Raw genomic sequence first — 19076 nt, 5'->3', positions numbered from 1 at the left:
ATTGATCTTATTGATTTTTCGAACAATCCATGTGAAATCGACAACAGAGAGCTAAAATACATCGTTAGCATCATTGATGTTTTCAGTCGCTTCCTCTGGCTTCGGGCAGTACCCGATAGGTCATCAGTCACAGTAGCAAAAGAAATTAATAAAATATATGTAGAGTTTGGGCCACCCATAATTCTACAGTCGGACCAAGGCTCTGAATTCAAAGGCGTCGTGAGGTTACTATGTTCTAGTTTGGGTACACGACTAATTCATGGGCGTGCGCACCACCCACAAAGTCAAGGGAAGGTAGGAAAATGAGATAGATATATGCATTACACATATAGTCACATTATCACGTTGCATGCTAGTATATGTGCTGTACAATAGTTACATTGAATTAGATGGTGATTCTGTACACTAGTCTCAATTTACGATGTACTAGATATTCCATTGAGTATGACTGCTGTACTCACAAATTTATTCCATGAGTTATGAGTTGTTTCTACAATACAGTAGTCCTGATGACTGGCATATGCTTAAAACTAGACTCATAGAACTTGGTTGCATATGCCATTTATAATCTCATTTGGTAGAACCTGTTCTCCGGTGGAGGGATGGAACACGTGATAACGTCGGGACGCTATTACCGTACAAAATGGGGCGCCTTTGGGCCGTAGTGATATAATACTACATGTAGTGTGCTGTACATTATTCTCATTGAATGTATAACTGCTGTATGTTGGTCCCATTGACTTTGATTGCACTTCAGATTTTCTGTTTTTTCGAAAAATTGTCACAATATGGGTCATTTATATGTGTTGTTATTTGTTGTAACGATGTTATATGTATTTTAGCTTTATCTTTAAATAGATTTACTTGTGTAGATTATAAAATCTTATGAGGTAGATTTGATAAACATTTTAAAGCAATGAATGTTAGTATACTGACGTTGATTGAACTGTGATATGCTTTAGCAGTTAAATTAAAATATGTATTCCTGTATTGATACTTACCAAACATAACGGTTCGACATTCACGCTGGCCCACCATCCTTAGTCCTGTAATTTATTTGAAGGACCAGTAAAATGCTTTCGTCGGTAGTCCGATGTTTGTTGTTATAAACAATGCCGAAAAACCACTAATGATTTGTGATTTTTCGGCGTTGTTTACAGTAAAAAAAAGGCTTGGCGAGCAATCGCTCCGCTCACCTACCGCTCGCGCAAATGACAGTGCGAAGTAACATTTACTCTACATACCCTCCGATCAACGCGCATAGCACGTTGCAGCGTTCCACGTGCAGTCCATTTATGTTATACTACCCTTTTCAGAATTAGAGTGCGAAGCCTCTGCAGTGAACTGCAATAAAACTGCTCACACTAATTAATTTCAGCTGTAGCCAGCTGTCAAAGTCGACAACATTGTATGTCCCATGCAGACAGTTTGTCTGGGGAAGTTGAAATAAAAAAGATTTGTACAAGGACCAGTGCATGGTAATGTTACATTGTATCTTACACAGGGTGCCAATCGTAAACTCTCATTTACAACTCGAGCCTCAGACAGAGTTAGTTTTGCCTTTGTACAAGCAGACTTTTTGGTCTTTATCAAGTAGCCTTGTTCAACATCAAAGTGGCCACGGCTACAGCTGAAACTAATTAGTGTAAGCAGTTTTATTGCAGTTCACTGCAGTGGCTTCGCGCTCTAATTCTGAAAAGGGTTGTAATTACGTCTCGCACGCAGATTATTGCTACTGAATGGATCGATTTTGGTGCAACAATGTGATACATTTTTACAACAAAAATAACCTCACTCATAATAGGAAAAATACGCGTCGTAACGCAGTTTATAATGTTAATGTATGGAGTAAAAGCCGACGGACATCCATCACTATAACGCAGATAACGCATAATTTCGGATGGAATAGTAAATGCCGACGGACATCCATCACTATAACGCAGATAACGCATAATTTCGGATGGAATAGTGTAGCCTGGGCGATTGCAGGCCCTTTGAAAGTCTGATTCCTGTCCCGTCTTCTTCATTTGTATAATTTGTTTCATTCATTTGTGGAGAGTCGCTGTCTATATAGTACATGTGCTAGTCACTCATCGATCATCCTGACATCATGTCACAAATAAATATAGATAATTAAATTTAAAATGGCTCTCAAAAGTTGGACGGACACTCGATACCGCTTAAAAAGAGACTGCGAAACGATCATCATGGTACTGTTACAGACTAAAATTTTCTCTGGCTTATTGATATTGTTTTTGTAATTTCGGAATCTGTACAAAGGTCAATGAACGAGACGGCTGAACTTTCCCAAGTCTGTGTAAGGGTTAATGATCATTACGAATTTTCCTTCATCTTGGTTAAAACTCCGTTGTCAGGGACATTCAATGTATTTGCGTCATTGATACCTAAGTATCAAGGATACAGGTAGAAACTTGTACTAGTGACATCTATTGTCAAGGCAGTAGAGTGAATTCGTATCATCAATACCAGACAGGACCCTGGGACGATTACATAAGGGAAATGTTGTATAACGATGATGTCACTTATGCAGATTATGTAAAATTTTATATGATCAATGTCCTATCAGAGAAAGTTTAGTAATGTATTTCTTTATTTAAACCAATCAAGAAATACTAGTCGATTAGCGATTGGAGGCTTAACTAATTTAATCTAATTAGGATGCTACAATTTCTTTTAAAAAAGGGATAATCACCCACTATGGTCAGTGGGAGATAGCTGGGCATCTGATGTGTAAACTTTACACTTCGGTAATAAACCACCATCATTGATATCCAACAACTTTGTGAGTCTCTACTCTGTCAAAGATCTCGAAGTACCTCTCAGCAGCAGTTCACTCCCCAGACCGGCGAGATAAGACTATAACACTTGGTGGAGATCCGACGGGTAAGAAGCAAGCTCACATCGTGAAGTATATGACAATTCATTATGGAAGACACTATCTGACGATGGCCGACCAAAAAACCGGCAGCCGACCACGATGACAACGACCAAACATCCGATAACGACAAAATGGTGCTCGGAAATCGACTACGAGATATAAGAATCCGGTAAGAACCGATTCTGTGAAACATGACAGACACTACCAGCTAGTAAATAACTTAAGGGAGGAGACGACGTTCGAAAAATGCCAACTTCGAGGAACGACTAAGAACAACCAAGAACACCGATGATGTGGCCACGAAATGGGAAAACTAATCAGCATGAACCGGACGGCGAAGACCGATCGGACCGTCACGCGCACATTATCGGCCTCTTCGGTGAAGACATTCGTGAGTAACGTATCGACGTTCGAAGCATCAATCAACGACTCTATGCATGATATAACTGACTAACTTTCGATAAACTCTAAGCAAACGATTCCCACGAAGACTCATCACGTATATTGTATTTCACGGTTATGGTTCAATTATTGAAATGCCTTCGATCTTTCTTTGATGGAACAGTTAGTGTGTAATAACTTACAAGGTAAGAGATATCATTTCCGGCGTTTAGCCGATTGTAATACATGTATGATTGGAATTCATGACAGATTATCTTTGTTTTACGTTATCAAAGAGCGCTTTCTATCGTATAGCAAATTTAAAAACATTTTTGGACTTTTGAAGCATGAGAAATTTCGATATTAAGTCATGCGTTGAAGGATTCAACTGTATACACATTATGAGGCCGGTTTAGCAGCATGAATGTTTGTGTGTAGTGTAATCCTACCTGCTGAATTAACTTGGATTTCTTTGGTTGTAATTCGCCAATTACTTTTATCATTCATATGTTTAATGTTTTATGGAAATCAGATGCGGAACGTATTTCTGTAATTGATGCATTGCCTGTGTAAACGGTACTTGAAAAAAGAATAATGTCTTGGTATTTTTGAGTTTATTTAGAAGCCGAGTTTAAGAGATTTAAAGGGAATTTTATACAGTCACGACGAGTAAAAGTGACTCTTTGTGTACGAAGTTATGGAGAAACTTCATGTAAGAGAAGATTTTATATGTGTTATTTTTTATTTTGAGGATGCACTTGTTGCAGTATCGACGTGTAGCAGCTGAGACATTATTGATTTGAGTCTTGTTTATACAGAAAACGATGTGTATTGTGAGTGGTAATTATTTGATGGTTTAATGAATACTTACCTCGAGAAATTATTTTGTATTGAATTTGCTATTCTGCGTTCAGTAAATAGCTTTCCAAAAAGAAGGAAGAGAGAAATTGAGAACTTTTTCGCCCCCGCAAGAAGGGAGGAGCACGAGGTTAAAAGGACGGGAATAGTTTAAGCTGTCATTCTCTGAAACTAAAAATTGAGAAATCGGCGATAAAACCCAATCTGCCTCCAACAACGATTTTATTTTTGTGACTGTAGTTGATAATGTTTTGATAAGCCGGTATCGAAATGGTAAATGACATGTATTTGGTAAAGTGAAAGGGTTGTTCCACAAAGAAAATACATGGAAGTATGCTGAGAACCTGAAAGATACTTTTGTCGGAACTTCTTAAGAGACATCCTGTAAAAATAGCAGACAAACCCATAATAGCCAGGTATGTTAGACAAGTTCACTTTACCATGAGTGGCCTCGGAACTGTGGTCAGGTGAATGAGTGAAAAGATTGACTTCGCGTGAATCGTTGTGTGTTTATTTGTGAAAATGGAGCGCTCCAGTTTGACCGAGTGTATGGATGCAATGACCCAATTCCTTGACCCTGCGAGTTATACATAACACTTCTTGTTGTTTGGATTCAGTTAGCAATACCTCGACTGTTTACAATCAGGGTGTTGACTTCAAGGTGTGTACCGTTGACTCAGGTCAGACATAGGCTCGCCTATTGTTAGTTAAATTAAGTTCAACCTTGGAAATATTATATCAGTTTCAGTAGTTGGTTTTTTTCCCTTTCGAAATGGATGAAAGTCTTGAACCGAATGCCTCGATTGAATTACTTCCTCGACCCCTCCATTAAGAAAGAATAGGGAAATAACTTCAGTTTCTTAAGTTACTTAATTACTTTCACGATATATATTCAGTCTTATTCTATATGTATGTATACCATCTATATTTTAGCCTTGACATGTATTTTATCGGTTTTATTATTTTTGAATTATGTTGTATGTTAACAAAACACTTTGTCGATTATGTATTTTTTATTGCATTTATTCACTTTATCTAATAATATTTACTTGTATGTTAAATTGTTTTAGTATACTCGAATGCGGGACGCATTCCTTGAAATGAGGGGAGTGTTACAGACTAAAATTTTCTCTGGCTTATTGATATTGTTTTTGTAATTTCGGAATCTGTACAAAGGTCAATGAACGAGACGGCTGAACTTTCCCAAGTCTGTGTAAGGGTTAATGATCATTACGAATTTTCCTTCATCTTGGTTAAAACTCCGTTGTCAGGGACATTCAATGTATTTGCGTCATTGATACCTAAGTATCAAGGATACAGGTAGAAACTTGTACTAGTGACATCTATTGTCAAGGCAGTAGAGTGAATTCGTATCATCAATACCAGACAGGACCCTGGGACGATTACATAAGGGAAATGTTGTATAACGATGATGTCACTTATGCAGATTATGTAAAATTTTATATGATCAATGTCCTATCAGAGAAAGTTTAGTAATGTATTTCTTTATTTAAACCAATCAAGAAATACTAGTCGATTAGCGATTGGAGGCTTAACTAATTTAATCTAATTAGGATGCTACAATTTCTTTTAAAAAAGGGATAATCACCCACTATGGTCAGTGGGAGATAGCTGGGCATCTGATGTGTAAACTTTACACTTCGGTAATAAACCACCATCATTGATATCCAACAACTTTGTGAGTCTCTACTCTGTCAAAGATCTCGAAGTACCTCTCAGCAGCAGTTCACTCCCCAGACCGGCGAGATAAGACTTGTTACAGAGTTCATTGACTCTGACGTCAATTCTGCATAAAGGTTAATTATCAGGTTCAGACAGGTTAAGACTTATTACTTATGTGCGATGATTATACCTTAGGTGAGAAATCTAGCAAGTACATACTGTTACGTCATGTGAGAAATCTAACAAGTACACACTGTTCTCGTGTTTATGGTCTTGGCGATTGATACACGTAGATACCTTGGCACCAAATATGTCAGGGAAAGATTGCATTTTATTTGTATGTAAATAAGGGTTGTATGCATTGAATTGTATATACACGGTGTCTTTACGTACACCAGCGCAGACGAAGGGACAGCATCTTGAGAGAAGGACCTATCTGGCAATATGTAACATCCATTTATAAGAAATAAACGGTGTTATCTTTGAAGACTTGGAGTCTCTACGCTGTTTCTGTATCCCGATATCCTCTCGCATGGCGATTCCCCGAGGAGGATAAGTGTCGATGGCAATACATGGTGGGAGAATCCGAACATACAGAGCAAGCTCCAGTTGGAAAAGTTAACACCGAACGAAAAATACGTACAGCACGATGGATGCAGCCGAGAACGAAGGTATAAATGTGGCTGAATGGCAGCGCGATGTCACGGCCAGGTTGGCAGAGTTACAGGACATCGTCTCTGGAAACGGCGATTGTTTAGGACCGGGCATTTTCCACGGTCTCGAAAATGAGAACGCGCTTCGATGGTGGCAGCGATATACTAACTTTGCGGACTTTCGATGCTGGTCAGATGAAAAAAGACTCAAAGGCTTTGGCCTTTACTTATCAGACGAAGCCGAGAGGTGGTTTCGGAATTTACCTGGCGATCGACGGGCTGACATGGAAATCTTAGGAGAGACTTTCCTTGAGCGATTTGATAAGTGTGGTCCAACATGGTTGTACGATAAAATGCTTTTCAAATTTAAACAGCAGTCTAACCAGACAGTCGACCAATACGCATCACTGTTACAGCTGAAGGCAGAGAAAGCCAGGAAAACCGACAAAGAAATTTTGTCGTACTTTATGAATGGACTGAAACCTCCACTACAAGCATTCGTCGCAGGAATGAATCCCTCCGATTTTACAAGCGCCTATGAACACGCGAAGACGGCCGAAGTTATCAACAAACTGCAACAGGAGCCAGAGGAGGAGTCAGCAGAGTTAACGGAGGAGATCAAAGAAAGAATCGGACAATTGAAAGAACTTGTGAAAGAAATGTCGGACATTGAATCGAACTTGCATGAACAATCGCGTCAAAATGACTCACAACAGACAGGCAAGAGACGACGGAAAGTAGAGAAATACGGAAGAAGAAAGGCTGACAGTAAAGCAATACGGTCTAATCGCCGTCAAGGTATTTTACATAATATTTCGAAATGTTTTAGAAATTCAAGAGACTATTTCGATAGTAGAATATGTTATAATTGTGGGAAACCAGGGCACATAGCTCGTAAATGTGTTAAGAAGTTTGTAGGGTTTCACCAGAGCAAATTTACTAAGCCAGCTGTTTGTGGGATGTCATGTACTGAAGGTGAAACTCGTAAAATCTCCCATACAGATTGTTCCTCTGGGAAAGATAATACTTTTGAAGAAAATTTAATTCCTGTGTCTATCTGTAACAGTACCGTAAAACCTTCAAAGACGTAACATTTTTGAGACATTCTGGCCCATGGCGCATGATAACAGTGAGTTCTGCATGACTGTCGTAAAATGGTATATATCGAAACATCCGCCTCAGACAGTACGCACGACGGATCGTGCATCTCTACTTTGCTGTACGTGTTAAAGTTCGCTTAATTTGTTTTATGAAATGTAAACTAGTTATAACGTCGATGTATCGCGGTAACAACTGGCCTGTAAACTTTGATTGAAGACCAACAAGCCTGCAGGATGTTTTAGTGGGCCGCAAACAAACGAAACATCAACTACCGTGGACTGTAGCACAATCCAGTGTGTATTTTGTGACCACCACATCAACATTTTACTGGTCACGCGGAATAGTCTGTTTAATACATGAGTGTCGAACCCTGTATAATAGGTAGTGTCTTCTCTACTCGTAACAAATTGATATTTGTCAGCTGAAATGTGCTGAGGTATAGTGCATTTATAGTTATTATTTGTGTATACTGTAACTTATATAGAAAGATGGAACCGTTTTAGAAAAAAAAATAGAGAATGCAGTTTATGCACGTTTGGTTTTAATGATTTAAACTAAAACTAAATTCCTTTATATTTTAGGATGAAAGATCACACCGTACTGTCAAAGACAAAATACGGTATGATTTGCTAAATGGTGAATGTGGAACGTGGGCATCCAATCTGCCTATATATGCCAGAATCTACAATGAAAGTCCTCATCGTTCACTTGGTAATTTCTTTGTAATTGATTATAAATCACCATATAATCCATCCAAAAGGGATAATTCATGCACTTTTTAACGTGTGTTTTAAATGTAAAGTGTTTTGGAGACTTTGAAAAAAACACTGAACATGTATCTCTTTAATTTTCTTTGCATAGTTTTGATTGTTATTCCTTACATTCAATCACATTACATTTCAGCCGTAAACCCCAATTTGTTTGTCCACAAGGTCTTAAGGGACTGGTCAGTTTCTTCAGCCTGGGGGGGCCGGTGGATTCATGGGGGGGGGTCACCCTGTTTTTGACTTTGGTGATAGGGGGGTCACCATGTTTTTGAAATGCCCAATAGGGGGGGTCAGTGTGTTTTTGAATTTTGACACAGGCTCATCATTGCCTAAAATGCTAGTGTCAGCCACAAAATTCATCATTCAGTTGTATTTTTCGGCGCGCCCTTCGGGCGCGTAACTTTAATAATCAGTCGCCAGCCCTGCCACTCACTCTGCTGTGCATTGTTGGACTCGGGGAAATAGTCGCCGTCGACTAACAGCAACGTCTAACCATGGGGATACTAACATAATTTTAGTCAGAACTTGACTTTGAGCTTTAAACTACTTGATCACTTCCCGACCTCCTTATACGAGAAAGAAAATCATCTAATTTTTACTACTTCACATATCTTTTGTGTCGGATCCACTGTCCACAGAATGTATGTATGTCGTGATTGTACCGGAAATATATTTGATCTTACATTACTCATAACCAGTCGTCCTGACAATCCTGACATACGTCAAAGTTTTTAAAAATACATTACGAAAATACTGAAAAGTTTTCTAATATTATGAAAAATAGTGTTGCAAAGTGTTGGCAATGGCATGATGGTGGGAGGCAACCGACAGCTATAAAGTTACAAGTAAATACAAATATATTTCGACACTGATATGTCCTACGATCTGGCTGGCAGCTTTATCAATCTGTGGCAAAGTGCCACGGATTTATATCGCGTTAGTTTCGTAAATGTCGCAGCTACAAAACCAAACTTACAACATTCCATAGATAGCGCAGAATGTGGGCGCAGATCGATAGCGCAGAATGAGAGCGGAGTTTGATAGCGCAAATTGAAATGCGCTAGCGCAGTTTAGGGGCGCAGACTGCCGATTTCAGACCTCTCACATACCTGCATACATACATACATACATACATACATACATCCATACATACATACATCTATCCATCCATATATCAATTCCCCCATCCATCCATACATACATACATACATACATACATGCATACATACATACATCCATACATACACACATCCATCCATCCATCCATCCATCCATCCATACATCCATCCATCCATCCATCCATCCATCCATCCATCCATCCATCCATACATACATAAATACATACATACATACATCTATCCATACATACACACATACATGCATACATACATCCATCCATCCATCCATCCATCCATCCATCCATCCATTTATACATACATACATACATACATACATACATACATACATACATACATCCATCCGTCCATACATCCATCCATCCATCCATCCATACATACATACATACATACATACATCCATACATCTATCCATCCATATATCAATCCCCCCATCCATCCATCCATCCATCCATACATACATCCATCCATACATACATACATACATCCATCCATCCATCCATACATCCATCCATCCATCCATCCATCCATCCATCCATCCATTTATACATACATACATACATACATACATACATACATACATACATACATAAATCCGTCTATACATCCATCCATCCATCCATCCATACATACATACATACATACATACATCCATACATACATACACATCTATCCATCCATATATCAATCCCACCATCCATCCATCCATCCATACATACATACATCCATCCATCCATCCATCCATCCATCCATCCATACATACATCCACACAATTACATACATCCACCCATCCATACATCAATCCATCCATCCATCCATCCATACATACATACATACATACATACATCCATCCATCCATACATACATCCATCTGTCCATCCATCCATCCATCCATACATACATACATATATACATTGTTACCTACATACATACATCAATACATACACGGATACATCCATACATCCATACATACATACATACATACATACATACATACATACATCTATCCATCCATACATCCATCCATCCATCCATACCAGTGATACTACTGCCTTCATTGGGATACAGATCTATTGCTTTAAAGAGGCAATAGCTGCAATTGAGGATGAATTTTTGTGCTTCACAGACAGCTAGAACAAAAATGTTAACAAAATCAGCAGTTACAGCTGCAGTCACTTCAATTGTTATTTACATACACACCTTTTGTGTGCCCAATTTAAAAGAAGAATTTATATGGCTTTCAGGCTATGTCATGTCTACCAGCAGAGATTATTACAATAATAATAAACTATGCCTGCGAAGGTAAAGAACAAAATGCAGTAAAATTGAGATGTGTATGCAAACAATGGAAGGAACTTATAACACCAGTCTACCTTGAGAAACTTCACATGCAAGTGATGATGAGTAAGTGTTCTCCAATTTTTTCCAAATTTTGTTGGGTAAGTTCTTGTACTACTCGCCTTGAAATATTTTAAAAATCCACTGTTATGAACACTTGCATTGTGTACCTGTAAGTTGCAATATCCCATTATTGTATTTTAGTCTGGCCCATATCAACAATGTATTTCATAGATGATATTTATTGCATCACGTCAACATAGCTGTAACATTTAAATTTTATAATATTTATTGTTATACAAACATGTTTTGACTTTCATCATGCTGCAATGTACTCTAGATACATGTGTTTACATTGATCGTAAGGGCCCCTTGCAACCTTTGAGGAGTGTTCTGACCACCACCTCCCTGTAATTGATACATGTACCAAAACTTTACTGTACACTGCTGTTATACTGTAACAGCTGTGTCATCATTGCTGTATCTGTGGAGTATATTTATATTATGGGTACACACAGATACTGTACGACATGTAATTTTTCAGTTTTGACCATTTTTACCCATGGGTTTATTTTTGAGTTATTTGTAGAATTATATCTTATCTCAGAGAATGCACATACTATTGATATATTGTTATCCTCACGGTGATTATGAAATTTTAATCATTTGTCAGAACCACTGGAACAGTTAGAACAGATAATGAACCTTGAAGATATTAGAGAAAAGGCAGGAAAAGTTTCACACAACTATGATTTTGAATATCATGAGACACAATGTTTTACATTAGAGGAAGTTAAGCAACAACTAAGCAGTAGAACAGATGTAGATACGGTAGGCATTGTCATATCATGATTGATTTCATAAATTCCATTTTGGAAGATCATTAATGTCACTAGGAATTCTCTCAAGTAAAATTTTGTTCATTTAACATCTCTTGGCTTAAATGAGTAAGTTACTCTGATCTTGTTAGATTTGATAAGCTGCACAAAATTATTAAGTTACAGCTATTGTTGGTTTAACCTGTTGGTACCACAACGGTTTGTTGTTGTTGTTTGTGAATTAATTGGAAGTATGGAAAGAACTGAGAAGACTGAAAGCAACAATGCAAAGCCTGCACATGCTTTGAGTGTGTAATATGTACCATGCCTCTTATGGTCTTCACATGCAACTAAGTACAACTGTCCTCTACCTATGATATATCAAACACTTCAATTAAAGTCTCATTTGTTTTGTTTTTTTAGGCTGGTAACCAAGCTTGTGAAGACCAAACATTTCTTCATGTGGACAGCAGAAATCTCTGTTTTGTTTACTTTCTTCACCTCAAGGGAATAGACATTGAAGTAGACAGATCTGGCGAATTCTTTATATTCTCAGAAGAATACATGAAATCATTTGATAGATATAAGGAGTGTAATTTTCCATTCTTGTATAATACAAGAATCATGCGAACATTTCTTCACTATCATCAAGTTAAATATGAATTGCATCGAAATGTGTTTCTGCTAAATGAAGATGATTCTGAAATGTTCAATGAATGGCTTTTTGATATGGAATGCTATTAGATATATGTGTATTTTAACCCCTTGACAACCTTGAACGCTGGATATATCCGGCGCCATTTTGAATTACCATATACCTTTAGTGCCGGAAATAGGCGTATTTGCTTCGTGTTTGTCCCTAAAAATCCCGTAATTTCGGCACCGGCACACAGCGCGACTAAGATAAATGTATTCCGACCTGGCCTGAATGTGATTGCGCCCCCGTACGTCCGAGTACGGCCAAAGTCCGGAAGCACAGGTCGTGACCCATGACCTCGACCCTAAAAAGGTCAAGCTGATCAGAGAAGCGTCCCGCTGATTGTTTACAGTTTTCAGAAGCTGGTTGATGTCATTCCTTGCAAGATTTTTATGGGTTTTTTTTGTTTTTTTTTTATAAAACGAAATGTTTATTTCTTGAAAACAAATGATTAATATGTAAATATGTTCTATTAACAGCAATATTCTGTTAATGAAACTGGAGGAAATATAATTTTTTACTATAACCCAGTGAACTTTTTATAGCAGCCATATTGTCAATATGACTGGCCACATGACTGGTCATGTAATTGGTCACGTGATATGTTGTTCCCTAAAATGTATTTTAAATATTGTCAATTATTTTTTGATAAATAATAACCCTTTTAGATGCAGGTTTCTGCAAGGAAGACATAAAGAAGGTATTTACAAATAAAATGTGTTGATTTTCAAATGTAGAATTATGTCAGATGCTGATGTTTGTGGTTCATTTACTCTGCCTTTTATGAGAAAATTCTTAAGAAGGTACACCTTTAAATAAAGTAAAGGGTAGTTATTATTACATATATGTAAATTCAATGCCATGAAAATTGCAACTGTATTCAAATTTGAGTCATTTTATGGATTCAAAACACGTCCTAATGCTTCAAATATTCTTTCCCAGCATATTCTTTGCCAACTCTGGTCACATGATGAGTCATGTGACCAGTCAAGTGACCTGAAAATACAAAACTTATGTATGTGAAAGTGGGAAATTCAGAAAATATATGGTTTATTGGTACTTACTCAATTTTTACTCTAAGCAATGTTGTTGCAATGACCACACCCCAGATTTTATCAATATTTACATAAGGGGCCTGGTACACGGTATATGAATACATTGGCCTTGGTAGTCAAGGGGTTAATTACATATGCAATGAACTTTCCTAATTAGAGTGATATATCCACAAATACTGAATCAAATTTGATGAAACTTTGTACAGATATTGATCTCATACAAGTAGTGTTGTAAATACAATCAAATGACAATTTAATAGCGGATGAATATTTGTTGTTAGGGTGAATGTCCAGAAGCACTGCATCAAACTTTATATATTAAATATGGCACCAGTGATAATCTGTCAGTATTATGATAGGATGCAAAACTGTTTGGCGACATCCTGTCAATTAATTAGTAATTGACTCATTTAAGGACCTTTTGTGGAGAGGATGGCAGCCTCTCCACTTGTTTTATGTTTTCATCACCATTGAGCTCATTCTCGGCCATTAATGATTAAGCCCCATCTGTATCGAAGTATTTTAATTACAGACATAGTTAATGAGGAGGTCTCTATCCTCTCTCAGGACTTGTATTTACAATATCCATTAACAAGTGGGGACTGTGTCATCAATGATAACTTGTTTTATCATAGATCTGTATCAAAAAAATATTGTGAGAAAGACCTACTGTGTTATGGTAATTATGTCCATTGGCCACATCTTGTCTCAGTGTCATGTGGTGAAAGGAATAATAGGATGGCTAAATTTTGAAGTGGGAAATGATTATATTAGTTGGTCTACTTTTAGAAACACAATTTTGAAGTGAGAAGTCGGAAACTTTGAAGTGACAAGTTGGAAATTTTGAAGTGCGAAGTACATGCCAAAGTCTACATTTAGAAATGAAATTTGAAGTTAGAAATAAGTAGTCATCATTATTTGGCCAACAATTTTTTCACCCTGAAATCAGAGAATGAAAGTCAAAATATGAGAACATTTCATGATTTCATTGGTTTACTTGACCATTTACATTAAAATTGGATCAAATTTTGATCTTGAGTTTGCTCTGTTAGCATTCTATTTCTGAATTAAGAATGACACATTCAGCGCAGTATCATTTGCGGCCAAACTTATTTGTAATCAATAATGCAAATGGGAATTACGAATTGGGTGAAATACTAAATTTGGTGTTGGTTTTCCTTAATATAATTGCGACTGCAATGACGAAACTTATAGTTAAGTAACATATTAACAGCTAATCGAAATTAGAAAATAGCTCCACATGATTTCTTCTGACCCATTATCAATATCACTTCGTAGGTCCTTGTCCCAATCAAGATTAATATAAGTGACACAAAGTAAAGCTACTGGACACAATGAGGACATAATTGTAACTTTAACAATCTTTTGAAAGACCCACACTAGATGTGACAATTTTTTGAACCTTATGGTAATTGTTAGCTGTAATATCGCAGCGGTGCTTGTGGTGTCTATCAAACGCGTTCAGGTCCAGGGTCACCGCCATCAGTACCGCTGGGCTACAGGCCAACCCATACCAGCCCGGGTCATTTCCAAAATTGGCGATTCTATACCATAATATTTTTCCCTATCATTAGCCAATCAGTGTCCAGGGCGCCATCAGTTAAAATTGTATTTCTTGGCAACCCCCGATGCGTCCATGATATACGTACATCATACTTTGTTGAACGCTGCACAGTCTTGCTGTACACTCTCCCGCTGCACCATTCACACAACTTTTTTGTGTATTGTGGGAGATCAATATCAAAAATATTGTCAGTTGTGAAAGGGTAGGTTTTGCCAAAGACTTAGCATTGTACTTTTCATGGGAATAGGGATTTTGTTTGTGAAATAAAATCACACTGTATTCTGTCATAATCTCAAACAGTTGTGTGGCCACTCTGTCAACACACATTTTCAAAATTGTGTACCATTTTCAGTCTGGCTCACACATATATTGCTTTGATGCCAGACCCCAGCCTGAAGTCCTGCGAAATATAAATCACATACCCACACAGATTGTTCAGTAAACCCCATTTATATCAGAGATGGCAGCTAGAGAGATGAAGGAAATGGGTTTTTGAAATGATTTGGTTGCTGTATTGATGATCTTATTGTTTAATTGTCAGCGTGTTCTTGTAGAACATAGGATTATGTTCTAAATGAAAGTAGTGCGAAGTTTTGGATTTTACAGCCAAAGTGAAGGCCAAAAGTAGCTGATAGTGATTCATACAATGCTGGCGAACATGCACTAACGGCAGTGTTATCAATGACGTAATCCGATCGGTGATTTGGCAATTGTGGAAATATTATGGTATAGCATCGCCAATTTTGGACATGACACAGACTGATAATGATTTTTTCAAAATCTCAATGGCAGAAGATATGACGTTCATATTGTATTGCTCTGAATCAACAATTGAGTAACAAGGAGTATACATGTATTCTGACATTGCTGGAACTTTATATGGTTACGTATAAACTTTAGTAGTATACATTGCTATTTTATGATCTTATCAAATGATTGAGTCTTACTTTGTATGCTGGTTTCAATACACTGATGAAAATTTTAATTTCACCAATTCATTTTGGATTTTCATAAGAAAATTATTGATACATAGTAAATAATGACACATTTGTTGCATTCTTATTGTAAAACAGAGAAATAAAAGATAGATCAATGTTCAGATCACTGAAGTTCAGAAGAAAATGAATCTTGCAGTATCTAGATGTGTTACCCTCTGTCCAATTAAAGCAGGTTGGGAAACTTGATTGCCTGATGTGATGTTTGATGTTAGTTGACTCTCTGCTGTTGTCTTTGATTTCCATTTTTGTACATAGCTGAAAGCAATAAACAAAATCAAAGTCATCAAATTACAAATTAAATGTTATAGTTACATTTGCAGGTATTACTGAGACCATAAAAATTTCATACTAAAGCAACAGCATCTATGAAGCCATTGCAAATGTTGCACATTTTTAATAGAAAACATAACAATATCCATTGTGGATATGACTATGTATGTCATGAAATCTCCAATTCCAAGTAGGAGTTACAATGGGTTGAATTACTTGAAGATAACATACATTGGTAATTTTTCACAACCTTTGTTCAAAAAAATGTTTTTGAAAGATTACCAATTGCAGCATAGTTATTGTGTTTTTATTAAAAATACCGCAATTATACGGTGTCGCTCTAATTTGATCAGAATTGGTATATACCAGTATGGGTTACCAATGATCAACAATAAATGTTGTTTCTATCTGTTCAGTGGACGAAAATTCTACGTTGATGTTATGGCAATGATTTCTGCACAGTACAACCAGAAAAAAAACAAGATATGTTTAAACCAGAAAAACAAGAATGACAAAAGTAATTAAGGTCTAACTTTAGGTACTGGAGGTCAACTTTAGCAACATGCATAGCAGAAACAAGCCCCTCTTAGTCTAGTATAAACAGTCTTCCCCCATCTACTGTCTATGGTTGCAGCTGTAATATTCCATAAACAATGACAGGAAATGAGTCAAGATCAGTGGAGTTTGCCTGTTTCTCACTGCCATCACTCCTGCACATTTGCAGGATTTCACTTTTTCTTACCTCATTTGCACATTTTTGACACTGAAATGTTCATTTGAACAAATTCACATCTCAACCCCTGCATCTACCTGTACACCAAATACTGAGATGGTAGCTTTGGCGGTATGGGACATACATCCGCACATACCAACAAATATACAGACATACAGACATGCAAATCAGATGCAAATGAACTGATTCAGCTTATACGATAACCTCACGTTGGTACACCAAATGTGAGCAAAAAAATGAATTCTTTTCCTTCAAGAATCTATCCTCAGAATTTTTCCTCAATTTTTATCAACTCTGTATTCCTTTTCTACTCCGTTTGGCATGTGGATTGATTTTACTTAGGATGTAAACATAGTCTATACATGAGTAATAGGCAATATTATTGTTATTGAATTCAAGTTCAACGATGATTGAATTCCCAAAAATAATCTTGTGGATTGTACACACAACAGCTGTGTAGACAAACCTGACATTAAACCATCTTCTAGGGAGTCAAACGAAAAACTGCAGCTCCAACCAAATGTTCAGAAATATATTATCATATGCCTAGATGAACATGAACATGTCAAAAATCCTGATCTATACTGTTTATGCTATCGTTTTCAACAGTGTTTTCTGTGTAGCAGATTCAACAGTTGTTGACTACATTGTACACCATACAAAACTGTATTTTGAAGTAGGATACTGATGATTTGATCTGGTGAATGTCAGAACTGTCAGCATCAATCTATCATGAATTGTCTTTAGCCCGGCTGGAGTGCCCATTTCAAGAGCAACAGAATGTAAACAAATGGTGGCATATTAATGTAAATCCACAAGAGCTTGGGAATACGGCTCTGAGCTTTGTGATTTATTACTTCAAAGCGGCAACTGAATAAGCGATATTTGCATTCCAAAATACTACAGACTATGTAAAATATTAATTCTACTGTCTTATCTAGGCAGTATAAGGCATATGATAAACCTTTACAGCCCTGATACAGCTTTTGTGGACGCCCCCCCCCCCCCCCCCCCCAGAGCGCCCTCAAACAACAGGCTTTCCAATTCAATTTAGGGACCAACGCTGATGTTGGAGGATGATTTTGGGTCCAAAAGAATGACGATAACCTTACATTAACAGTTGACATTGTGCACATTTAGGTCACACAAACTACGTGCAAAATGTTAAATTATTTAACCACATCATTTAAGTCTGTAACTAACATTTACACATCAATGTGAAGTATTGTCAGGAAATCGCTATTTAAAGGCACATCGAACAGCAACTTTGACATCAGTGTTTCATCCACACAGGGGGATGGGGGATTCCCCTCTGTTGACATGTTGGCACCCCTAGTAATTTGTCAAGGGGTCACAAGCCCACAATGTAATTTTCAAATCTTTTGCCATACTGTTGTGGGGTTGTTATTGAGTGGTATGTTTTATCAACTTTGTAGTACTACAGAGTTGCTCTTTTAGTGCACTTTGTAAAATGTGTTTTTCAGGCATTTTGTACAATTATTTAAATTGAGCAATTTCTGGTTTAACTTAAGGTAGAACGCGCATCGGGGACAGAAATTCAAGTCTTCAAATTTTATCAATTCTCTTCTGAGCTACCACTTGTGGGGGCTCATTTTAAAGCTCTTGGTAAAAAAAAAGTTTTCACCATCTTAGTTTTTTTGAAAATTGAAAATTTTATTTTTTTCCCATAGAGTTAACGTAGGGATGGCGGCCATTTTGAATTTCAAATATCGGGGAATTTCAAGTAATTTGTATCTCTAGTTCCAAAGTTTGCATGGTGACCCGTGATTTTTCTTCTTGCTTTGGTAGGAGAATGGTCGAAAGTTTCATTGAGGAAAGTTTGAGCAAAAGTTTAAGTCTTTCACTTTCGAGGCGCATATTACCTTTAAAGTATACAGTCACCTGTAATCTAAATAGGCTCATATATGGTCAAAGGGGTATTCCTTAGTATTCAAAATGCCCCTGTGAGGGCACTGCTTTTAAAAAGCAGCCAGCTGCTTCAAATCTGTGATTGGTTAGATTTTTTCTTTCCATGGTAACTGTGGCAAAATTGGAACAGGTGAAACAGGTGACAGTATACCTTTAATGGTTTGTTGTTAATAAA

General features: G+C 37.2%; 1 protein-coding gene across 11 annotated transcripts; it reads left to right on the top strand.

Moving 5' to 3' along the window:
* The first annotated feature begins 2210 nt into the window (after positions 1 to 2210).
* Positions 2211 to 16180, top strand: LOC139149775 (uncharacterized). Of its 11 annotated transcripts, XR_011556147.1 has the most exons (5): positions 2211 to 7272; positions 8157 to 8286; positions 10723 to 10882; positions 11490 to 11647; positions 12058 to 16180. XR_011556147.1 is itself a non-coding variant. In XM_070721750.1 (2 exons), exons 1-2 carry the CDS (start codon positions 6471 to 6473, stop codon positions 12063 to 12065), a joined length of 810 nt encoding a protein of 269 aa, XP_070577851.1. In that variant the 5' UTR covers positions 2211 to 6470; the 3' UTR covers positions 12066 to 16180. The 11 variants fall into 11 exon arrangements, 3 of the variants coding, with proteins under 3 accessions (XP_070577851.1, XP_070577850.1, XP_070577852.1); XR_011556145.1 differs by lacking the exons at positions 8157 to 8286; positions 11490 to 11647; XR_011556146.1 differs by lacking the exons at positions 8157 to 8286; positions 12058 to 16180 and having other exon boundaries at positions 11490 to 11744.
* Positions 16181 to 19076: the final 2896 nt, after the last annotated feature.

The sequence above is a fragment of the Ptychodera flava genome, chromosome 14 (assembly GCF_041260155.1).
Source record: "Ptychodera flava strain L36383 chromosome 14, AS_Pfla_20210202, whole genome shotgun sequence".
NCBI lineage: Eukaryota > Metazoa > Hemichordata > Enteropneusta > Ptychoderidae > Ptychodera > Ptychodera flava.
Note: the sequence above shows the minus strand (reverse complement) of the source record. Positions and strands in the feature narration are given on the sequence as shown.